The following is a 25,274-nucleotide window of genomic DNA, read 5'->3' as shown; positions in this document are numbered from 1 at the left end:
TGAATGAATGAGGTGAAAGTCCGAAGGCTAGCCTGCACTGAAGCAGGAAACCCTGGCATTCAGAGGACTCACCCTCAAACGTGTCGGCAGGCGGTGAGGGGGCAGCCCGGAAGTGTTGGAGAGCTGGGAGTTCCTGAGCAACGGCCCCGGGTGGAGCTCCTGGTTCCGGAGGTTCCGTAACTGGGGGCTGACTGCTGTGCAGGTTTTGAAGCAGGGCTTCCATACGGAGGAGACGTTGATTAGAGGCCGAAGTTTGTTCCATGAGGGCTTGTAAGGTCCGGTCGTGGAGAGCCAGCGTGTCGGAGATGGATGGGGAAGGGGGTTCTGCAGAGTCAGGAGTATGGCTGGAAGATTCTGACATGACTGAGGGGAGTTTCCTGACCCAAGACATGCAGAATGATTCGGAGACAGAGGTAGGAAAAAAATAAGATACAATTTTATTTCTTTTAACTGAACTAAAGAGGCACCACAAAATGTGGAGATGGGTAGCAAAGGCGCAGAGCACTCTTTCCGGTGGCCGGGGTCTGTAGGATAGACAGAGGTGAGGATCTTGTGGCTGAAGTGGAATAAATTCTTCGGAGGAGTCTTACTGTAGGAAGCTGGCTTTGATGTCTGGGCAGATCTGGGGTGAGCTGTGGCAGAGGTGTTGGTACTGGGGCGTGATCCAAGAGGTGAGCGGAGGAGAGCGGTGGGGTCCACCAGGAGGAGGGAGATCTGTAGCACGGTTCCAGATTATGGCTGAGGTTGGATGAGGCAGGTCTGAAGATGATCCTGAGGAAAGCAGGGCGAATGATTACTACGCTCATTAAGAGCACAAACACCATCTGTAGCTACTAGGACTGAGATAACAATAACTGTAGCGATCTATAAACTGTGACAAGAACTGTAGCTTGTACTAAAGGCAAGACAGAACTACCCAAGTTGAGTAATCTTCCAGCGAGGTGAAGTGATCTCCCAGCTCCTTATAAACCCTGGCAGGTGATGGGAAACACACCGCAGCTGGCCACTCTCCGGCACCGCTCACCTGCAACGACTTGGTGGTAATTAGTTGAATGTGCAGACTCACCCCAGATCCTGACACAAGTGGAGGTCCTCTCTAACGCAGAGACAGGTGCTGGTCCTCTCTAACATAGAGATAGGTGGAGATCCTCTCTAATGTTGAGACAGGTGCAGGCCCTCTCTAACGTAGATACAGGTGCGGGTCCTCTCTAACGTAGAGATAGGTGGAGGCCCTCTCTAATGTAGAGACAGGTGTAGGCCCTCTCTAACGTAGAGACAGGTGCGGGTCCTCTCTAACGTAGAGACAGGTGGAGGTCCTCTCTAACGTAGAGACAGATGCGGGTCCTCTCTTACGTAGAGACAGGTGAAGGTCCCCTCTAACGTAGAGACAGGTGGAGGTCCTCTCTAACGTAGAGATAGGTGGAGGCCCTCTCTAATGTAGAGACAGGTGTAGGCCCTCTCTAGCGTAGAGACAGGTGCGGGTCCTCTCTAACGTAGAGACAGGGGGAGGTCCTCTCTAATGTAGAGACAGGGGGAGGTCCTCTCTAATGTAGAGACAGGTGGAGGTCCTCTCTAACGTAGGGACAGGTGTGGGTCCTCTCTAACGTAGAGACAGGTGGAGGTCCTCTCTAACGTAGAGACAGGTGTGGGTCCTCTCTAACGTAGAGACAGGTGGATGTCCTCTCTAACGTAGAGGCAGGTGCAGGTCCTCTCAAACGTAGAGACAGGTGGAGGTCCTCTCTAATGTTGAGACAGGTGCAGGTCCTCTCTAACGTAGATACAGGTGCGGGTCCTCTCTAACGTAGAGATAGGTGGAGGCCCTCTCTAATGTAGAGACAGGTGTAGGTCCTCTCTAACGTAGAGACAGGTGCGGGTCCTCTCTAACGTAGAGACAGGTGCAGGTCCTCTCTAACGTAGAGACAGGTGAAGGTCCCCTCTAACGTAGAGACAGGTGGAGGTCCTCTCTAACGTAGAGACAGGTGGAGGTCATCTAACGTAGAGACAGGTGTGGGTCCTCTCTAACGTAGAGACAGGTGGATGTCCTCTCTAACGTAGAGACAGGTGCGGGTCCTCTCTAATGTAGAGACAGGTGGAGGTCCTCTCTAACATAGAGACAGGTGTGGGTCCTCTCTAACGTAGAGACAGGTGGATGTCCTCTCTAACGTAGAGGCAGGTGGAGGTCCTCTAACGTAGAGACAGGTGTGGGTCCTCTCTAACGTAGAGACAGGTGGATGTCCTCTCTAAAGTAGAGACAGGTGAAGGTCCTCTCTAACGTAGAGACAGGTGGAGGTCCTCTCTAACGTAGGGACAGGTGTGGGTCCTCTCTAACGTAGAGACAGGTGGAGGTCCTCTCTAACGTAGAGACAGGTGTGGGTCCTCTCTAACGTAGAGACAGGTGGATGTCCTCTCTAACGTAGAGGCAGGTGCAGGTCCTCTCAAACGTAGAGACAGGTGCAGGTCCTCTCTAACGTAGAGACAGGTGTGGGTCCTCTCTAACGTAGAGACAGGCCGAGGTCCTCTCTAACGTAGAGACAGGTGGAGGTCCTCTCTAAAGTAGAGACAGGTGTGGTTCCTCTCTAACGTAGAGACAGGTGCAGGTCCTCTCTAACGTAGAGACAGCTGGAGGTCCTCTCTAACGTAGACACAGGTGGAGGTCCTCTCTAACGTAGAGACAGCTGGAGGTCCTCTCTAATGTAGAGACAGGAGCAGGTCCTCTCAAACGTAGAGACAGGTGGAGGTCCTCTCTAATGTAGAAACAGGTGGAGGTCCTCTCTAACAAAGAGACAGATGGAGGTCCTCTCTAACGTAGAGACAGTTGGAGGTTCTCTCTAACGTAGAGACAGGTGGAGGTCCTCTCTAAAGTAGAGACAGGTGCAGGTCCTCTCTAACGTAGAGACAGGTGCAGGTCCTCTCTAACGTAGAGACAGCTGGAGGTCCTCTCTAACGTAGACACAGGTGGAGGTCCTCTCTAACATAGAGACAGGTGCGGGTCTTCTCTAACGTAGAGACAGGTGCAGGTCCTCTCTAAAGTAGAGAAAGGTGGAGGTCCTCTCTAACATAGAGACAGGTGGAGGTCCTCTCTAATGTAGAGACAGGTGGAGGTCCTCTCTAACGTGGAGACAGTTGGAGGTTCTCTCTAACGTAGAGACAGGTGGAGGTCCTCTCTAAAGTAGAGACAGGTGCGGTTCCTCTCTAACGTAGAGACAGGTGCTGGTCCTCTCTAACGTAGAGACAGGTGCAGGTCCTCTCTAACGTAAAGACAGCTGGAGGTCCTCTCTAAAGTAGAGACAGGTGGACGTCCTCTCTAACGTAGACACAGGGGGATGTCCTCTCTAACGTAGAGACAGGTGCGGGTCTTCTCTAACGTAGAGACAGGTGCGCGCCCTCTCTAACGTAGAGCCAGGTGCTGGCCCTCTCTTACGTAGAGCCAGGTGCTGGTCCTCTCTAACTTAGAGACAGGTACGGGTCCTCTCTAATGTAGAGACAGGTGGAGATCCTCTCTAACGTAGAGACAGGTGCAGGTCCTCTCTAACGTAGAGAAAGGTGCAGGTCCTCTCTAACGTAGAGACAGCTGGCGGTCCTCTCTAAAGTAGAGACAGGTGGACGTCCTCTCTAACGTAGAGACAGGTGGAGGTCCTCTCTAATGTAGAGACTGGTGGAGGTCCTCTCTAAGCTGGGATCTTCTCAGGAGAGGACATCCCAGCAGGTTAATCTCAAAGTAAAAAGAGCCACAAATGAAAACTTCAATAAATCTCTGCATAATCTGCACATGTGGGACACGTTTCATCTAAAGTATTTTAGAAAACAGATTCCTCACATCCCATGTCACCTCCTTGACTTTAAATAATGCATCAATGGTTACATTACAATAACTTGTTTCCAGTTGTACACGTCACTCAATTCCCTATCAATAAAAAAAAGCACCAATAAAAATGTTTTTGCTGCTGATTTGGAGGTTTGTTTTGTTTCCTAATAACTCAGACAGAAAAAGACACAGATCATCCTGCATCCTGCTGCTGAAGCAGATCGGATTAACAGCTGCTGAGAACCAATATCACTAATGACTGGCCCCCTAACAAACACACAGTAGACCTTGCAACCGATGGGTGCAGCATGTGTGTGTCAGTAGATGTGTCGCATGTGGGTCATGGTGTTTGATCTGAGTCAGATGTTAATCATCATCTGTCGACCGCGGCCACAGCTGCAGGGCCGTAGATCGAGAGAGGAGTGGTTCCACGCAGACCTGAAAAGATTTATGGAAGGTCTGAGTGTTTAGTGCAGAGGGCAGGAAAAGGAAGGTCTGTGTTTTAGACAAATCTGCCTCTGGGATGTAGAAATGAACGCGTTTTCAGCCGTTTTCTCAAATCAATGAAGAAACACTGAATCAGGCTGGAGTGAGAGCACGCTTCCAGTCACTGACCATCAATAAAAAGTACTTAAGAGCTTTTTAAATGGATTTCAAGGATGTTGCTCTGAATGTTTTCATCTGCATTTTGTCATAATTAGGCCGTGAAAGCAAAGCAGATTAAACGTTGAGGATCGACTTGATGTTATTTCTACTTGTGAAGTTTTTACATGAAGCGAGCTTACAAACCCTGGCCTGGTCTGATCCACTTCTGCTCTGGACGATCTGAAAGAAGACGCTTGGAGTTTACCGGTAATCCATTTTCTCGTCTTAATGTGCAGCAGCTCGCTGACGTCTCCAATCAATGTTCTGATCCAGCTGCTTTGAAAGGACACATTAATAAAAAACCCAAAGCAACACTTCATCTCGCCATCCTGCCAAAGTTTTAGTGAGAAATGAGACACGGTAGGAAATTATAACGCTGACTGATGACTGTCTGGGTGAGATAGGGTTCCATTGGCGCTGACTCGTTACTGACCTTCATCCAAAGAGACGCAGAATTAAAATCAACAGCAGGAAACAGTTGTGCTGTTCTACAACGATGCTTCGTCCGCATCTGCTGACCCCAAATTCAGAGAGATTAATTGTGATCCAAGCTTATTAGGGTGTTTAATTATCATAATGCTGCAGGATGCAGCCAGCCAGACAAGATTAATAATTTAGCACGACAAATTCTTACTCGTAGTAACAACGAGGGCGGAGCTGAGAAGAAGTTATGAACAGAAGAAAACAGAGATGCTGGTATCAGCAGAGCAGCCAGGAGCTGAACTAGAAGAGTCTCAGTGAAGGGGAGGGAGGAGAGGAAGTTACTGGAGCTAATGGAGATGTGGACTGGTGAGCTCAGATAAAGCAAAGTCCTGCCAAGGATGGATTTGCAGATGAGTTGATGTGGTGAATGAGGGCGTACGGCGCTGATGGACCTGCAGGACGGCCCATTACTCCTTAATCACTCCCGACAGCGCCGGCTCAACACAGTGGCTTCATTACAGTGTGCAGGAGCAGCTGAGTGGTGCTAGCATGGTACGCTAGGTCTCTGTAGCTCAGTGGATCAGCTGGCTGTTCATGAGAGTGGGAATTATGGGATGTGTGGATTAAGTTCTTTGTGATTTGTAGGAGTGAATGGATGGATGGACGAATGGACGATCGGACAGATGGACAAATGGATGGGTGGATGAAAGGATGGATGAATGAATTAATGGATGGACAGACTGACAGATGGATGGATGGATGGACGAACAGATGGACGGATGGATGAATGAATGAATGAATGAATGAATGAATGAATGAATGAACGGACCGACGGACGGACGGATGGATGAATGAATGGACAAACAGACAGTAGCATGATGGATAATCAAACCTTTGTATAATAATTTGCTCTCCCAGATTTGTAGATCATTTCTCCTTTAAAGCTAATAAGTTCTTATTTAATTTCACATGAATGAAGCAGCTTTACGACTGACTTTAAAACACGTTGCTGAGCTGAAACAGGTTTTCAGAGGATAAAATGCTTTTCTGTCCATATGTTATTAAAAACAAAACCTAAAGAAGATATAAAGTCATTATCCCACACCAACACACACACACACACACACACACACACACACACACACACACACACACACACACACACACACACACACACACACACACACGAGTCCCTAAATTAAAGCAAAGAAGCTCCAGAGTGGCTGCAGGCTGCTTTGATTGCAGTGTGACAACTTCATGTCACACACACACACACACACACACACACACACACACACACACACACACACACACACACACACACACACACACACACACAACATATGGGCTGCTGCACTGACATATGAACAAACCGAAGATGATTTATGCTAACTGCTCCTAAAACGGACTCCCACACACACTCTGGGTCTTTTCCAGCCAGATGCAGATTAGGATTAGCTAAACTGGCAGCCAGCATGGATCTCCTCATCCGCTGGAGCTAATTCACTTCACCAGACTGGCTCCTGGTAGCTGCTGGTGTCTCCCTCCTCGTATTTTTGACTTCTCTGTATCTATAAATCTGGCCTCAGTGCCGCTCTGACGTCTTTCTGCAGCACCAACGCTGAATCCTTGGAGGACAGCAGCACTTTAAACGAGCAATCTTCTGAATATTCAATCTGAAAACAAATGTTTGCACATATTGCAAAATTCACCGTAAGGTGTGGACCTATCATCTCAGGTGATTCAGGAATCTTGTGATTTTTCCAAGTTTAATACAAGTTTAATAATTTATTACAAGTCCTACCTGCTAAATAAACTCATGCCATTTTTAACACAGACCCCAGAGAGAGAGGAAACGCTCCCGGAGAGACATCTCACCTTCACCAGCACCGTGTCCTCACGGTGAACTCACAGCTTTGCTCCACATCTGTATCTACCAGCACTAGAACCCTGGTTGTTGTTTCTTCTGTTGGCTTTATCCCGACCCATCCATCTGTTCCTGTTCTTATGAGCATGGGAACAGATGGAATCAAAATGCAGCTCCGGAGCACTTAAATATCTGCCACCGCATTTTGTAAAATTACTAAAATTCTGCTTAAATGTGCAGAAAAACATCAAATAAAAACCAATCAGAAACTTTTTCTGTATTATTTTCTCTTTAATATCATCTTTCTTGTGCTTGTCAGGTAAATCTGACAAACATCGGGTCATTTTCTGCAGCCCAAAGGCTGATCAGGCCAATGCTAATTAGAAAAGATCCAAACTTATATGTTACACTTATTGTTATTTTATTCATTTTGAATAAAACAAACATCTTAGTAATAAATCTGGCTCACACCTTGAATTATTTTTTATCTCTTTACCTCAAAGGCAATAATTATCTAATAAAACAACAAAAGCGTAAAACAAATTCCTCCTTTCAAGGTGATATCATCAATTAACCACTTTTAGTCTGGAGGGTTTACGTTTTAAATACAAATGTGGCCTGAAGTGTTTAACAGACCTAACAGGAAACAGGTGCGGCACGAACAAAATGATTAAAAATACAAAAAGTTCAATTGTGTATGATTAAACTGCTGTTAAACAATTAATTGTGATTTCATTTGAAACAATATACTTAATTTTTATTTTATTTATTTATGTGTGAATGAATGAATTTATGAGCAGAGAATGCTGCTGTTGTGTCCTTGGGCAAGACACGTAACCTGCCTTGCCTGCTGGTGGTCGGTGGAGCCTTCGCTTAGCGGCCCCGCCTCTGTCAGCGCCCCGGGGCAGCTGTGGCTCATCACCACCAGCGTGTGAATGGGTGAATCACTGATTGTGTTGTAAAGCACTTTTGGGGGCTGTAGATCCCTAAAAAGGCACTTTACAATACAAGCAATTTATTTTATATACTACATGTTTTATTGTTTTTGTTATTTTTAACATTTAATTAATTTCTTTGTTTCATTTTTTTGTGTATTTTTTATTTTGCATAAATGTTATAATTTTTTTATTTGAACTAATTTATTTATTATTTTCACGGTATTAATATAATATATTACAAATTAATGATTTTTTTTATTTAGTCATTTATTTTGTACTACATTTAATGGATTAGGTGTAAATACACTTTGGTATAAAGCCAAAAAAGAAAAACTTTAGTCATTTTTTTTTACTGTGAAATAAAATCTTAGATAAAAACTAAAGTGTGACAAAAGTTTACACGTGCAAAACGAGACCAGCGTCCATCAGCATATTGCACTTTGTCCACCAGAGCAGATAAAGAATTACTTTGAAAATCAGCTAAACTTTTATTTTATTTATCCAACATGGATGTAATTTCATCAAAATGGACAAAAAACCTGAAAACGTCACAATTTCTTTTAGTGCTTTACGTGATGTTTGGTTTTATTTCATATCTCCTCTAAAATCAAACAAATCAACAGGAAAAAAAACAAGATTTGAACATTTTAATTGTTGAGTTAAACTTTACCGTTGAAGGGACATCACAAACGGCTTACTGGGGTACCATGGTAACAAGACAGCCATAGCTAAATATGTGCGGCGTATGCAGGAAACTTAGAAAAGCTCGTTTTTCCTGATAAAATGTCGGTGAAACATGAATTAATCCTGACCTCAGGAATAAAAGATGGAAGCGCCGTCGTTCGTCGACTGCAGTGACCTTTAGTTGGGATTGTTTTGTTCAGTCAAACCCGTCTCTCTGTTCCACTCGGCAGATTTTCCCTTTGATGAATCTGAATCACTCAAACCTAACAGAGAATGTCACATGGTGGAGCGTAAATGCTAACCTTGGTGTACAGTGCTTCTCCTTTGTGTTTTCTATGCGTTAAAGCACATTTATGGTGTAAAACATTCATAATTCCTCGTAGATGTTACTTCTGTTCATCTTTTCTTTCATCATAAAACTTGCCAGGATTTATCTAACAGAATCTTTATGCGTCAGGCAAACTATTTAAACAGAGTAATGTTTCTTCTGTCTTTGCAGGTGCAGAATGAGAACATTTATGTATGTTTTGGGGAGTTCTGAGATCTTTGAATTTAGCTGACAACCAGTCTGACTGTTCCAGCTCCGACTTTGAGCAAAGACAAACATCTCTAAGCCATTGTGTCCTGGAAACAGCCGCTTTCATTACTTCCTGTTTAGATTATCGTAACGTTTTATATCACAGAAAGCTCTCGCCCGTGTGCAGCTATAGACCAAACCGCGACAACACATCCCCCAGGTCTCTCTTCACTCCACTGGTTCCCTCTAAAATTAGTATTCTAATGGTTGTAAAGGCTTGCCCCCTCTTGTACCGCTGATATTCTCTCTTTGTACACAACAGACAAATGAGGTCATCTGATAAATTTTAAGATAATAAAACAGACATTTGGGTGCTGGCTCCATTGCCGCGGCAACCCCAGAGCCGTGGAACAAATAACTTCCTGACCTACGTCAGATTATTGACCTGAAATGTTTTGGATGGACAGATTGATGTAATGATGATTGTGATGCTATTGATGATGGTAATAATGGTGATGATGATGATGATGATGATGATGATGATGATGGGCTGCATGGTGGCGCAGTGGTTAGCACTGTTGCCTCGCAGCACGAAGGTTGCAGGTTCGAAACTCTGTTCGGCTGCGGCCTTTCTGCGTGGAGATGTGTGTTCTCCCCATGCATGCGTAGGTTTCCTCCGGGTACTCCGGCTTCCCCTACAGATCGCAACATGCCCTATAGGTTATAAATTGTAAGTCGCTTTGGATAAAAGCGTCTCCTAAATGAATAAACATAAACATAAACATGATGATGATGATAATGATGATGATGATGATAATGATTATGGTAATGATGATTGTGATGTTAATGATGATGATAATAATGGTGATGATGATAACGCTAGTCTGAGGAAGGCTACAAAATCACGGACTGATGGTGACCTGGCTTTGTTGCTATTGGACTTGTAAGTAATAATATTTTGTTTTCCAACAGTGAATCTTATTACTTGGTGGCTTATTTTAATATCAGTTGACTTGTATTAGCGCTAGCAACAGCAGGCTGTGGCAGAGTTGTTTACTACAGCTTTAATTCTACTTTCAACCAGTAGGAGGGAGAATCAGAAAACGTGATACAGTACGTGTTGCTTTAATGTTGAAGTAAATAAGAAAAACTACAGTCTTTCGTGATCCACATCCTCATGTTGATTCATTTTAGTCTGGACTAAAAGGCATGCAGACATGTTTGCATGTACAAAAAAGCTAAAAAACACAAATGCATAATAATTTAACACAGACAAGTACATATACATACTTATAAATCAATCTGAAGTTGGATCTCCTTAGAGTCCCTCCATCAGTCTTTTCACTGCACAGATCCCACCAGAAACGCTACATAACAGCCCCAAACTCAGTATGCAAATGTCGACCAGGCGGTCCTGCACCGTGAGTCGCCTCCACTGCAGCCTTAAGTGAAACAGACATGGAAGGATGAGAGTCATCGCCGCTCCAGTCACACTTCCTGTCAAACCCATCAGCAGGGAAAACCTGGGCACCAGCAGAGCCAGGAAATATGATGTCATCAACAAAGTTCCACGGATCATCAGAGTTGGACGAGACACTGGGCGACTCGTAGGCTTGGAGGAAGATGACGGGGAAGCATCTGGAGGAGGATTCGAACGGAGAATGGCAGTTGGTGGCCGTTTGTGTTGAACATGAAAACAACCTTTTATTTACGCGTTGCTTTGCCCAGACTCGTTGTCTCATCAGCTTACAGGTGTTGAGACCATGTGTTCATGCAAGGGAATTCCTATAATGCGGCAGCAGCAGATACTTTTAAATGAAATATATTGCAGAAAGAGTTGATGCTTTATTACGAGATTTATAAAATATTTACAAAAGGCTTTTTTCCGATGAAACAGTTTATTATGCCTTGATGCATCAGTTGACTTTAAGACTGTTGACAGTCAATAGGTTATTTCTGGCCACCGATGAGAGGTTTCAGACTGAAACACTGATAATGATCCATCACTGAACAAACCTACAAACATCAAGAGATGTTTGGAATGTTAGATGAGGCATCTTCACACCGCTTTTATTTTGTTGTGCTTTTTGATTTTATGGCGGCCTGAATAATTAGTGTACAACTTTCATGTTTATCTATAGATATCAAACTGCATGTTGTCAAATCCAGACTTAAATAAGTCGTTTTAAATTAGTTTTAGCTTTAGACTGACTTATATGTCTGGATTTAAATCTAAATACATTTATAAATCACATGAGTTAAAGTTCTTTGCACCAAATCCCTCTCACATGAAGCAATTCCAGGGGTTTTATTACTGACATTTTCAGTACCTTCCATAATGAGCCATTTCAGGGCTCTGCCACTTTAAGAAAACAAGATGGAGCTGGCCACACTCACGCATCTCTGGCTCAGGCCTTTATTAGCTGAGAAGCTCAGAAATCTGGGAGGGGCTCAGAGTAGAGTCACTGCTCCACCAGCAGCATCCAAGTACACCTGGCTGCAGCACGCAGAAAGGGGCGGCCAGTTGTCAGACCCATATGAACTACGGCTGTTACTAGTTGACAATTGTTAATACTTTGTTCTATGTTCAAATTAAGCAAGATAAATAAAATTTGCTACATGACAAGGTCTGAATGTATACCCCAAAATGAAAAAGGTTCCTTTCAGTTATCTCTGTGAATGCTCCAAAGTATATTTTGTGTTATCTGTGGTAGTCCAGTGGTACTGTTATCTGATTGTTTCGTTTCACCCTCTGCTGATGCCGCTTCGACTCTGTAAACCCAAAAGTTCAAAATAATGAAATATATTGAGTAGATAAAACTCATAATTAAGAAAAATGCTTTTAGAACTCAAATGTGTTGAGCTTGTTCAACCTTTTCCTTGTTGTAAGTACATAGAACTCAAACATTTTAATTAATTTGAACTATTTCTTTTTTAAGTAAACATAACTTAAATTAATCAATAAAGGCAACTTAACTTTAATGAGTAACATAAACCAAAAAATGATTGATTTATTATTTCATGTTTCTCTATTATTCCATTCATCTTTATGTCAACCCTAAAGTGAACAGACTTGTATATTATTTTAAATATTTGTGGATTTAAAAGACAAACAACCACAAATTAGCAATTTTATTGGATTTCAGGATCAATAAACGACTGGTGGGGTCGTCATGTTTTCAGTTATTTTGCTCTATTTTGGGGTGTTTATGCATGTTTATTGTAGAGGATTGTTGTTCTCAGTTATTATTTCGTTCAGTGTTGCAGATGTGGTGTTACTTTTTGTATCATGTTGGCACCATAAGTGAGGAGGTTGGTCAAAGCAATGCTGTACGGCTGTGCTGTCCCATTGTTAATAATACTGTGGTTGTTCACACCAGATGCTCTTGACTTGACTCTGAGTGCTCCACTTTCATTGGCTGTTAGCATTTATGGGTGAGTGAGTCATGATCTGGTGTTAGTTACTGCCTTCACCAGCCTGCCACATTGTCAATTCTAAGTAAATTCAACTTATTTGGGTTAGGGTTTATTAGGTCCATTTAGAGTTCATATAAGTTATAATATTTAAGTTAGTAAAAACATGAAATAATGTTAAAATAAAATAAAATATGCAAGTTTAGTGAAATAAAACTTTCTAAGTTGCTTAAATACTAAGTTATAGGTTGGAGGTAGTTAAATGCTTTGATTTTATTCAGGGGATATTTTTTAAGTTATGGTAAACTTATAGTTTTTAGATAAGTTAACTTAAAAATTATTAGGTAATCAGTTTTCTCATAAATTTTGAGTTCAGTGAACTTTTTCTGGATTACAGTGAGTCGGCAGTCATTTATTTAGCCAGCTGGAACAAAATTCTTTAATTTATATATTTATTTTTTTGATAATTTTCCGCCATATATTTTATGTCTCTAAAGATCTTTGAATTTATTTGTTTCTAAGCAGCATTTTAGTTGATACTCTACTCACACCGGCTAAATAAACAAAGAAAGTAAAGAACAAACAGATCAGTCCTTATATCAAATATATTGAGTAGGTTGCACTCATAAATAAACGTTTTTAGAACTCAAATGTGTTGAGTTTGTTCAATCGTCTCCTTGTTTTAAGTACATTGAACTCAAACGTTTTAATTAATCTGAAAAAATACATAGTTTTTGGTGAACATAACTGAAATAAATCAATAAAGAACAACTTAACTCGAATGAGTAATGAACTAAAAATATTAATTTATAATTTTATGTTTCTATATTATTCTATTCATCTTTATTTCAACTTAAAGCGTGTCTGATAAACAGACTAATATTTTTTTTTATTTGTGGATTTATAGGAAAAAACAAGCAAAACAAGCAATTTTGGTGGCTTTCTGGCACAACAAAGAACTCGTGGGTGAGGTGCTTTGTGGGTAGTTATGGTTTTAGTTATTTTATTCTATTTTGGGATGTTTATGCGTGTTTATTGTGGAGCATTGTTGTTCTTAGTTATTACTTCATTCAGTGCTTTGTCCAAAGCGACTTACAAGTGATAATCGGCATATTGCCCTTGAGGCTAACAACAACAATAGCAACATTGACATCAGTCATGGAGAGTAAGGAACAAGGAGTGGACAGTAGAGATCCTTGATGACAGCTGAAACAACGTTCAAAGAACAGTTCAGAGCGAAAATGGCTATTTTGTTGCTAATTTGCAGGAAATATCTAGATGAAAGTTATACAGAAAGTAGCTAAGGGTCCTCAGAAATGTAGCTAGCTTTGTCACTAGGCATTAGGAACAGCGACAAAGTGGCACTGCCTCTCTCTCTGCTGCTAAAGCTACTGATAGCAAATGCTACGGGCTATGCCTGAGCGTGAACGCGCATGAAGCAGCCTGCTCGACCCGAGCATGAAAAAGTGACTTTCATCAGCAGCTAAATGTAGCCATAACTAGTATTGTGTATACATTACTTCACTTTTGGCTCAACATATAATTTAAACTACTTTGCATATTTAAAAAGTGACAGAAAAGAACTTTAAAGCTCCATCCATCCATTTTCTTCCACTTATCCAGAGTCGGGTTGCGGGGGCAGTAGCCCAAGTCCAGAAGCCCAGACTTCCCCCTCCCCAGCCATTTGGGCCAGCTCTTCCCGGGAAATCCCAAGGCGTTCCCTGGCCAGGTGAGAGACATAGTCCCTCCAACACGTCCTGGGTCTTCCTTTAGGTCCCCTCCTGGTTGCACATGCCCGGAAAACCTCACCATGGAGGTGTCCAGGTATCCTAATCAGACGCCCGAGCCGCCTCAACTGACTTATTAAAAAGAAATGTAGATGTTGATTCTTTGCTCACCTTTATGCAAGATTCTTTGCTCACCTTTATGCAAACATGTTTGCAGGATTTCAGCTGCAGAGTAGAAGGGCAGTGGGTAGGACAGCAGGGCTTTGGCCAGCAGACAAACGTTGACTATAGGCCGAAGGTTAAAGGGCAGGTTGTCAGTGATGACTTCACTGGTCTCAGTCCCCCAAGTCAGCACCGCCTGGAGGAAAGACACCATGAGCAGAACATGTTTGCTCATTCCATCTCTGATTCTCATCAGTACTGTTTAGCAACTGTTACTGGTTGAAGATGTTTCACGTTTCTAATCCAGATGTCACTAACCAGCAAAGAGAACATAGTTTTCATAACACCGGCAGCTCCATGTGTCCATCCCAGCATGGCTTCAAAGTGTCCTCTATTTTCCATACTGCCCTCTAGAGGAGGGAGGAAAATCTGTGAGGTGTAAGAGAAAATGATGACCCCTACGGAGACGAGGAAGTCCTCTGGGTCCACTAACAGGGAGAGGGACGCCCAAGACCAGCCGCTGGCACAGCTCAGACAGTACAGCATCACCAAGAGGCTGACAGACAAGTACAGGTAAGAGAATAGGTAGCAGGTAATTTGCTAAATAATCTTTGGTTTAATGAGCAAAGACTTGTTTATTTTATCAAATTTAAAAAAAAAAACTGGTGACATTTGTGATGGAGAAAAGGAAAAAAGGTCTTTAAAAAATCTCAAACATGTCTTTTTGTGCTTTTAATTGTAAGAATGAAGTAAGATTGACATCCTGTGGTTAAACTTGGTTACTGGGACCATTTTTCTAACCATAAGTTACTTTCTCACTCCCATTCTATGAGTTTCATGACTGTTACCAGTTATGGGTCAGCACCAGATGGTTCTAGATGACCAGCGAAGATGAGTCACACACAGTAAGTTAATAAGTAGATGGATACACTGTCAGATCTGAGTGTGTTAACACTCTGGGATGTTTTACGGTGGTGAGCACTTACAACACTCATCACAGTGATAAGAAAAGGTGGTTGTTTGCTGACTTGCTGTTCTGAACGACTTGCTAAAGGAAGTAAAACTCATTATTCACGTCACACACACATTTCACTGAAATATCCAGTTGTTAGTGACCGAAAAAGTAGCTTGAGATATTTTCAGAGCCAACTGTTTGCATTTAATTCACCGTTAGCATTGTTAGCTAAATGTTAGCCGATAGCCTGCTTCACCTGATATAAGAGCAAAACAAAAAGGATGCGGTGCAAGAAATAACTTCTGGGTCACTCCTGTTTACTGGCTTTGTTTCTTTAAACAACTCTGGAGTTTTCTGCCGGTTGGTGTTGCATCACTGCAGCGTTAGCTCAGCACAGACTCGACAAACCCGCAGGCTTACAGATCGTAAACAGTAGCTACTCTTTAGCTTTTTAAAAGGAGAAAAACTGGCTCCAGCTGGCTGAGAATTTCATCTGTTTTGGTGTAACCTTCCTTCTGACACGACTGAGACGTTAAAAGATTGTTTTGTGATTTTTTTTTTCACTGTAGAATTCCTACTTGTTGCCCCTTTAAACTGTGGCTTTTATGTTTGACAAATCTGCGTAATTGTTTTGATTTGTTTATTTATGTGTGCTGGTTAACGCTACTTGTTTGGGACTCCCGTTCACCAGTTTGTTTTTGTTGGGGTTTGTTTTTCCTTTGCTGTCGGTTCTGTAAATATTTCACCTGGTTCTCCGCTCTGACCACCGGATCATTGCAGCTTACTCAGTTCCTGTTCCCCCGTTCGGCCTTGCCTGTGATTTCTGCTCTTCATGGATTATATCGGTTTTACCTGCTCCAGCAGCTGTTTCTGTGCTCCTCGCTGCTGTCGGAGTCAATAAAGTTGTGTTTGCTTTCCACCTGCTGTTTCCTGGTTCAGTGTTTGGGTTCCCATCCTTTGACCACAGTTTATGAGAAGGTACAGCTCATATCGAGCACCAGTGTACTGCACACTTGCTCTTTTATTGAGGAGCAGCGTTATTGTTATGGTGGTGTTTTAATTGGAACAGCTGGTGAGTCTGCTTTGTTTATGCAACAAAGATTCATCTAATAGTGGTTTTCTCAGGATCTCAGCAAATTTTATTGATATTTTTTATTTTTATGTGCTGTTTTTTATTGTCTTGTTTTGTTTATTTATTTATTTATTGCAAACTCCCAAATCTCTTTTCCTGAATGTTTTCTCTAAGTATCTTAAAGAGCAAGTCACCCCCAAATCAACTATTTTTTCTGATAAACTATATAAATGTGTGTCTGATTGTGCTGCAGACAAATGTAGTCATTCATTTGGCATTTTAGTGCATTTTTGTTAAAATTTTAATTTTCTGCCTAAAACTGTTAGTGTTGTGCCGTTGTCAGGTAAAAACTCTGTTGGGTATTTTTATAAATGTACCTTTTTGAGACCTAAAAGATGCCCATTACACATCATGAATCTGTGTTGGCTGTTCATAAAAAGGTGGAGCAAAGATGTTAATTGAGAGAACTCTGTAACTCTGTAACTTGAGAAGGTCCGCCTTCTCCCCCTCACCCGTTGCTTGAATAAAACCACTGAAGACTCTGAGGAAGGGGGAGTCGCCTGGCAGATAGCTCTGGAGAGAGTTATGTGTCATGGTGATCTCCCCCCCATTTGGCTAATTCAGTGTAAAATGTCTTCCTGGTTGTCATGTGTGTTTATTTCAGGTTCCAGGGTTATGGAGATTAAATATTACCTAACATTCTAGTCTCCTGACGGAGAATGCAGGTATACAGAGCAGGTGAGGAGAAAGCTTTGAAGGCTGAAGCAGAGTGGGGGCTGGTTGAGACACACACACATGGACATTACAAATAATCAATTTACTCTCTCTCTATCAAAGGGTGTGTCGTCCTTTAAGGTAATATGGGATAAAATCAAATTACCTAACAAACTCTGCACTGCATTTGAATTAAAATCTGCCATCGTTATTGGCTAAGAGGTACACAATGATGTTAGATGGTAAATTATGATGTCACAATGTCGTGTGTGTGTGTATTTGTTAGCGGCTCCACCCTCTCGGTCTGCTAGGCAACAGCATTTGTTGCATTTTTCAAACAGGAAGTGGGAGTTGAGTAAGAATCTGGTCGTGGGTGACTTGCTCTTTAAAGTAAAATAGGTGTCATTTCTGTTCACCCATTTTACTTTTTATCAACCTCACAGTCTTTTCCTGTTGAAAGCAGAGAGGAAAACAAAACCTATATTCCAATCCATAGCATTTTATGTGTGGTAGAAGTATCGTATCGGTAATCAGTATCGGCGAGTACTCAGATCCAAGTATCGTATCGGTTTGGAAAAAAGTGTTATTGTTGCATCCCTATGAAAAAGACAATAAAAATAAAAACATCAAGTCTTAAATGACCAGAAACGTTATTGTGTTTGTGCACGAGGTTCACAACTAGAAAGAGATCAAACACGCTGTGAACCGGATCCTCTGCAGATGCAACAGTGTGGAGTACTTTACGTCCATCACCTAATCAGTATGTGAGCCAGGGAGCAGAGCAGGCTGAGAGTGGAGACAGATCTGAGGTCAGTCAGCAGCAGACAGGGCAGGAGGAACATCAGAGACACCAGAGAACACACGGATCTGGGAAGAGCCACTCCTGACAGACTGTCACACAGCAGAGAGGTGGAGACGAGCAGGTACAGGGTGCAGGTCATCAGCAGTTCAACCACCTGCAGAGGAAGAGAGCCAAGTCTAGAAACAAAAGGCTGAAGAACTCTGGAGGATTTTTGTGGTGTAATGATCCAAAGGATGATGTAATTTCACGTTTTTTCATGTCTTGGCCGTGCAGACTCACAATCAGCTGTGTGTTTGTGTCGTGGTACCTGGGCTGTGTTTATCATCCAGCCTCCAACTCCTGACCAGTTTGAACAAAGCCCTTCGCAGCAGGCGTCCATGATGTCCTGGTAGCTGTGTCGGACTCGAACCTTTGTCACCAATCCAGACCTATCACTAAGACACAGGGACAGAACCTTGTGATGATACGACTGCGTTACCAATCGCTAATCTCTTTCCTGGTTCAATGGAGGTAACACGTCCAGAAGGGAAGCTCAGACATTCCTCTCAGCGACCAAGGTGTTCCCATGCCAGAGAAGACATTCAATCCCTCTGGTGAGATCTCAGTCTTCCTGGAGGTCTCCTCTAAGTGGATGCCCAAACCCACCTCGGCCGACTCCTTTCCATGTGGAGGAGCAGCGGCTCCTCACTTTATCTTATTAAGGTTTGAGTCCAGCCACCCAGAGGAGGAAACACCAATCAGCAGCTTGCATCCGCAGCGGGATCTTGTTCTTTCCATCATGCCCTACAGTTATAGAGCAAAATAACTGGTGGCTACAGGAGGTTAGAACATAGACGGGTCAGTAAATCCAGAGCTTTGCAGATTTGACCCAGCTCCCACATCACCAGAGCAAACCGAAGCAGCACCCTCACTACCAAAGACGAAGCTCCGATCCATTGGACCATCTTCTGCTCTACTCAAGGACAAGACACCAAGATACCAGAACTTCTCCTTCTGAGACTGAGATTCGTTCCCAACATGGAGGAAACGTGCCAGGTATCAGAGAATCCAAGCAACCTGACAAAAATATAAAAATAAAAACCTGTATCTATCAGTTTTAGTTACTGATCTTCATTTATGCATTTTTAGGGGATAAGTAAAATCTAAATGTGGGAAAAAAAACTTTCTAGAGTTTATCCAGCAAGATTTTATTTTACTGGGCAGTAAAAGTTTGTTTTAGCTGGCATCACAGCTCTCGGGAGCCCCCTACTGGCCTGGAGCCGCAGACCTATGGCTTCCAGTTGTCTTCTGGATAAAAAAACAATGATGCTGTAACCCAAACTGGAAATACAGGAAATCCACCCAAACATTTTCCAACTAATTTTTATAAGAAAGTGCAGCATCTCCTTAAAGTCAAAGGTATTTGGTACCTCTCTTCCTCCTCATAGAGGCAGGCCACAAGGCTCCTTCCGGTGTGGTTGCAGACCCAGGCAGACAGAAGCAGCAGCACCAGACCCACATAGCCCGAGTGGACCAGAGCAAAGGGCAACCCCAGCATGAAGACACCCTGAACGGGCCAGGAGAGGGACAGAGAGCACCTTTAAAAAGATTCAATACAATTCAATAAATAAGTCAAATGTAAGTGTCACTCATACCCAGGAAAAAGGTAAAGTATTAAAGGAAAAATGTTTTTTTTTGTAAAGGTACAGAGATGTTTAATATTTTTTAAATCCGTTCAGGGCGGTTCCTCACCAGAAATGAAGGAAAGAAGGTAGTTTCACAAAAGACTGAGATGAAACAGGGACAGCTGAGCAGGAGAGAAAAGAGATGAAAGAGCTGACGGTTGGACGATGAGAAGGCGAGGGGAGTTTTGGCGAGGAGCCTGGAGAGTCTGAGGATGCAGGAGACCAGCAGGAGCAGAAGGAAGAGGAGAGTCGAGATTTGGCCCTTCACCAGGAGAAAATGTAAGCGACTGCCAGAGGGAGAAGATAGACGTTGGAAAATGAGAGGAAAGACGAGAAAAGCGGCGGGATGAGGGAAGGAGAGAGGGCTGGAGGAAGAGGAGGAGGAGGAGGTGCTGCCTCACTGCTAGGGAGCATGAGGTTGGATGATGGGAGATCAGAGGAGGCAACAAGCTACTTTGATGGAGTTGTTGTATTTCTGAATGTTGGAACATGGAGATACACAGATTCACGGGGAGAGAGTTATGGAAGCACATCACACACACACACACACACGCACACACACACACACACACACACACACACACACACACACACACACACACACACACACACACACACACACACACACACACACACACACACACACAAACACGAGAGCATTCCCTCTTTTCAAGCTACTATTTAGTAACTGCTGTCTGTTAGGCATATGCTGACGGAGCTTTGATGTTCAAATGGAGCTGCTGAGGATGAAAGCAGTTTGAGAGAAAACTGACACTCAAGGATTTGATTTCATCTCCCCTTTCTCTCTCTCTCTCTCTCTCTCTCTCTCTCTCTCTCTCTCTCTCTCTCTCTCTCTCTCTCTCTCTCTCTCTCTCTCTCTCTCTCTCTCTCTCTCTCTCTCTCTCTCTCTCTCTCTCTCTCTCTCTCTCTCTCTCTCTCTCTCTCTCTCTCTCTCTCTGTGTGTCTTTTTACCAGCTAATTGGCAACTCTGAGCACAACCTAAAGCTGCAGGAGCACAAACATGAAGAAGGGAATCCCTGATTGGCTCCAGAGAGTTTCCCTTCCACCAGCAAAGTTACTTTTTAATGCTTGTTTATTTCAGATGCATCAAAGGCATTTGTCAGGAAAACTTCCTCAGCTTTCTGGACTCAGCTGCTCATGTCCAGAACTTCATGCCTTTTTCACCAAAAAGTGGCAGGAAAATGTTTTTCTCCACTGTGAGGATTAGGGAGAGCAGAAACAGACAGGTCTGACATTTAAACAACTGAAATACATTTTTTTAAACGTGACAGGATCCTCATGTCGGAGTTTTATCAAAGCGTTATTATTCTAAAGTCGGTGTCAGAATGGAAAAACAGGTTTTAGAGGGTTTTTTATTTTTTATGACAGTGTTTTGATTTAGCTTTGTGGGGTTGAAGAAAAACAGTTCTGAAGTAACTGGTTTCAATTTAGCTCCTTTATAACTTATTTTAATTTTTTAGAGAAATAGTCAACATTCCTTTATAAATTAGTCATAAAATGTGAGATTTTGTTGCTTTTAGTCAATGATAAAAGACACAAGCAAAGCTTTTTACATCCACAAGAACAAAATTGAGAAAAAAAATCTTTTTAATTTGGGGGGGGGGGGGGGGGGGCATATGAGTTCTAATAAAATTCCGATACTTGATTTTCCAATTTGATTAATAGCAAAATGATATTTAAAAAAAGAGCAAAACGATGCAGTTTCTACACAAAAGAGAAAGACTTGAGTCAGTGACTTGATGCAATTTGCTGGGTTCCTTATATAGGAAATATTATTTCTGACTGGCTTAATGAACTGACCTGAATTGGAATGTTTACTATGTGAAGTGCCTTGAGACGACTCTTCTCGTGATTTGGCGCTATATAAATAAACTTGAATTGAATTGAATTGAATTGAAAAGAAAAGAAAATCATCTCCTGGTTTGTATTTTGATCAGTGAAGCCAGTAGCTGCAGTTCCCCCCTCATCCACTAGGGGCTGTCTCCAGAAAGGAGCAAGTTCCCATTGTCTCCCATGTTAAAAATGCCAACTTCACAGCAGAAATAAACATGTTTACAGCCTGGTTCAAAAACACATGTTAGATTTAGTAGACCGAGTTTACCATCATGATAACTCTGAGAGGGTGGATTTTATGTAACTGCTCTGTTTAGATGTAAATAAACTATGAATAATTTGGGGCGTGTCCTTTTGATTGACAGGTAGCGGATGAGCCATCAGCGCTGGCAGCTTAGCCCCAAGCTTGCTCCAGAGACTGCCTCAGCCTCTGTCTCGATACAGCCTAGAAGGAAGAGGGTAGCAGGGTCGCTCAAATGCAGATTTCTGGCTAAATGCACCTGCCAACGTCCGCTAGCTCCGGGGTTAGCTCACTTAGCTTGTAGGTACGTAGGCTCAGAGTTTGATGAGTGTCAGTCATCTGCCCCCACCCTCACCGCTCCACCCTCATGCCCAGTCCTAACACTTGCCCTGTGGTCTTCAGCAAAGTGCACTTGAAGAAAGTGTAAGGCTTCGAGTGCGTGGTACACAAGTGTGCAAAGACTTGTCGAATGAAACAGGGAGTATTGCATCATCAACTGCAATGCATGCTGGGATTCTGGTCGCTGTGATACGTTTTTAAAAACCTTTATTAACAACTTTCAAACAATCAACCAAACAAACAACCAATCAAACCAAACTGTGATTAATAAAGTATCTTTGAATTGAATTATTTGAAATAATTTTACGTGCATTGCTGCTTTGTCTAAAAGTTTCAGAGCATCAACTAATGAACTACTTTAATTAGAAAATACATGTTTTCAGAAAAGCCACTTGAGCTTTTTTCTCTTGCAGCAATGGATTGTGGGTAATACACTTCACCCAAGTCCGCATCGATGCAGACTTGGGTGAAGTGCGGACCATGGGTGCAAAAGGGGCGGGATCAACTTCCGCATTTGAGAATCGGGACACCCTACGCACTCACACCGCTGGTCGGGAATATGCAATTGAGTGGCGTAAGGGTGGAAGTGCGAGTGTTGGGATTGGGCCTCAGCTCCATTTTTGTAGATGGAGGTGGTGGGAACCGCCCACTGGACGTGACCCGCAGGTTACAGCGCTACAGTAACCTGTAACCTGCGGGTGACGACGTGGAGGGTCCGTCCATCTTTTCTACGCCACTGATGAAAAGTGTCACTCATAAACAAATAGGATTTTTACTCACTGACGGCTTCACTTGCTCCAATATTACTTGTTTTTAAGAAAAGACACACAGTGAAGCTGCCTCATTAGCAAACGGGTTGGAAATCAAACCGAATTTCTAAATATTCCCAAACGGAGAATCCAGAGGGATTAAGCAGATTTTTTACATGTGTTGGCAGCAAATTTCCTTTTATTAAAAGCTCCAATAAGCACTCATAGACGCTCATTTAGATTGTTGTAATGAAGCACAATAAATAAATAAAAGTGCAAATTTTCTATCAGCCTTGATAGGAGGAGAAAGTTGATACTCAGCTTTTTGTGATTGCAGGAATCAGTTATTTTCCTAACTGGTGTTTGGATCTCATTTTTCTCAGGTATTATCAAACTGTAACTGTGCATAAACAACACTTCTATGGAAAAGCTACCTTCTCCATCAACCCAAAGAAAAACTCGTGTGTGTAACGCCTTGGAAGTTATGCTTTAAATGAACCATTTATGCATGAATGCAGTTTGGTTACTTGAATAACAAACTGTGGGATTCATCAGTTTTCCTGAGAGACGAAGTATTTGTGGACTGTCTGGCAGCAGAAACTTGTTCTCTAAGGAAAAAAAAAAACCCTGGCGATTGGATAAAGTGGTATTAATAAACCCCGCTCGTGTTTTTCTACCAACAATCCTGTGTTGGAGTATGCTTTAAGTGAAAACAACAGATTAAAAATCAGTTTTTCTGATCATACGACAAAGATTCACTTCAACTCCTAAGAGATGATGTTTACAAGTGTGTGTGTGTGTGTGTGTGTGTGTGTGTGTGTGTGTGTGTGTGTGTGTGTGTGTGTGTGTGTGTGTGTGCATGCGTCCTCTTGGGACCCGGTGACACTGTTCAGTTACGCCACTCATCCCCTGAAAGACTACATTTACACGAGTGCAGCGAAGCTTTTGCAGCATAATCAGCTATGAGCTCGACTGCCACAAGGACACGCTCCGGCCCGCCAAACGGGAGACTTTCATCCTTTTTTTAAGTGATCTGACTGATGCTTAATTTGATAATGAAGACGAGAGAGTGCCTGGTAAATAGGCTGCAAGACCACAGAGCATTACTGAGCAGTAATGTAATGATGTACAAAAACAACGTGAGAGGATTGAACGGCGTTCCAAATGCTGATTTTTTAAAAAGCAGCTAAACATCCAAACAGTTGGCATTTTACTCATTTTGTCTCCTGGAAAAGAAGAAACACCGTCTCCTGGAAAAAGGACGACAGGCATCTGAAAATGAACTTAGAACAATTGAAGCTTTGAACTGAAACAACTGGTGTGATTTTAAGTGGATTACCAAGAAATCAAACCGGTGTCTGCTGAATGTTACTTATGATGGGTTAAGGTGCTCGTAAAGTCTGAAGCGGCTGATGTTTCTGAAGCGTCTCGACCTTTTAATGAAGTAGCGTGAAAAGCTGTGGCAGTGATGGGAAAGAAACATTCAGGATTTCCAGTAAACGCAGCCTCTCACCCACTAGACCAGCTCTGCTGTCCTGCGCAGGATCAGCATGCCGAATGGAAAGGTTCCAGATAAAATAGAATTGGCATACTCCTACATTTGCCAGAATTTCAACATGACTGAACAAAGCTAAATGAGTGTACCTGTATTGCATTTGTAACGTTCCAGCCAGCTTCCCAGGCGCTGATGGTGGGACGAGAGTCCAGAATGGTGGTGCTGGTACAACGACTCAGAACTGGAGCAGCCAAGCTTGTTTGGATTTGGTCTTTTTGAAGAATGGTAATGAGATTCTGAGTACTATCTATGTTTTCTTTGTTTTTCTCTCTGTTGTCACCTTGAATCTCTGACAGTTGACCCTCGTTGTAGCTTTTAGGGTTTGGGGATGAAGCTGGATCTGCGTGTTGGATGGAGCTGCTGGACCCTGTAACTTCAGGATGGCGTTTGGCCCTTTGGGCTGGGTCGTTGTTGTTGTCTTCTCCAGATGATCTTTGCTCTCCACTGGTTTTGAAATAACAGGGAAAACTTTTGAAGGTGATGCGCTGACATGATAATTGGTCAGTCTCGCTGTCGGTTTGGTCCAGTGTGTCTCTCTGCGTCAGAACCAGCATCTCTTCATCCTCTTGGAAAAACCTGCTCAGAAAAGAAAATGGAGTAAATATGATTCTACTGTTGAAACAAAGATATCTCAGGATGTAACTCACCGTGTTGTGAAGCCAGGCCGTACCTTGGACACAACCCGTCCCCACAAAGACCCAACAACCCTCCAGGGCTGCCAGGAAGACGGAGCCCACCGAAGAGACCCCATTGGCATCTGCAGCCTCAGCCTCTGGAGGATGTTTAGGGTCTGATTGAGCCTGACTGACCCTTACACCAACATAAATGCCCAACCAAGGAGCATGAACACACATCATGATATGATCGACAAGTCGCTGAGGTGTAACATTATAATACGCAGGTGGAGGAGTAAACAGCTTTAATGGTCCACTCAGACCTCAACGTCTTTCTTATTTTTATATTTGCTCTGACTGAAACAAATGAAACAAAAAAAGTTATGAGAACTTTTAAAAATGTTGTTAAAATATGTTTTTAGTTTGAGCCCCACAGCAGAGAGCACTAAGTGTTGCCCCAGAGTGTGGTGAGTTGTGCACGGCAGCAGGAGGAGCCATAGAACAGCTGTGTGTGTGTGTGTGTGTGTGTGTGT

The 25,274-nt window shown here is 42.8% G+C and overlaps 1 protein-coding gene across 1 annotated transcript; it reads right to left on the bottom strand.

The window, feature by feature from the left end:
• Window positions 1-10,000: 10,000 nt before the first annotated feature.
• Window positions 10,001-25,093, bottom strand: si:dkey-126h10.1 (vesicular inhibitory amino acid transporter). Its single transcript, XM_070541828.1, has 10 exons — window positions 24,199-25,093; window positions 22,367-22,472; window positions 21,840-21,945; window positions 19,658-19,792; window positions 19,135-19,302; window positions 18,033-18,159; window positions 17,677-17,879; window positions 14,501-14,738; window positions 14,216-14,378; window positions 10,001-10,517 (listed from the first exon to the last, which is right to left on the bottom strand). Exons 1-10 carry the CDS (start codon window positions 24,982-24,984, stop codon window positions 10,198-10,200), a joined length of 2,352 nt encoding a protein of 783 aa, XP_070397929.1. The 5' UTR covers window positions 24,985-25,093; the 3' UTR covers window positions 10,001-10,197.
• Window positions 25,094-25,274: the final 181 nt, after the last annotated feature.

The sequence above is a fragment of the Nothobranchius furzeri genome, chromosome 2 (genome assembly GCF_043380555.1).
Source record: "Nothobranchius furzeri strain GRZ-AD chromosome 2, NfurGRZ-RIMD1, whole genome shotgun sequence".
NCBI lineage: Eukaryota > Metazoa > Chordata > Actinopteri > Cyprinodontiformes > Nothobranchiidae > Nothobranchius > Nothobranchius furzeri.
Note: the sequence above shows the minus strand (reverse complement) of the source record. Positions and strands in the feature narration are given on the sequence as shown.

What these genes read in the sequence shown, in the direction of transcription:
- si:dkey-126h10.1 (XM_070541828.1), bottom strand. Translation starts at nt 24,984, where the DNA reads ATGATGTGTGTTCATGCTCCTTGGTTGGGCATTTATGTTGGTGTAAGG. An exon ending in AGGTACACTCATTTAGCTTT is followed by an intron (nt 22,473 to 24,198) that starts GTTCAGTCATGT and finishes GGTCACGTCCAG; the next exon opens with TGGGCGGTTCCCACCACCTC. An exon ending in AAACTATGTTCTCTTTGCTG is followed by an intron (nt 14,379 to 14,500) that starts GTTAGTGACATC and finishes TCTTTCCTCCAG; the next exon opens with GCGGTGCTGACTTGGGGGAC.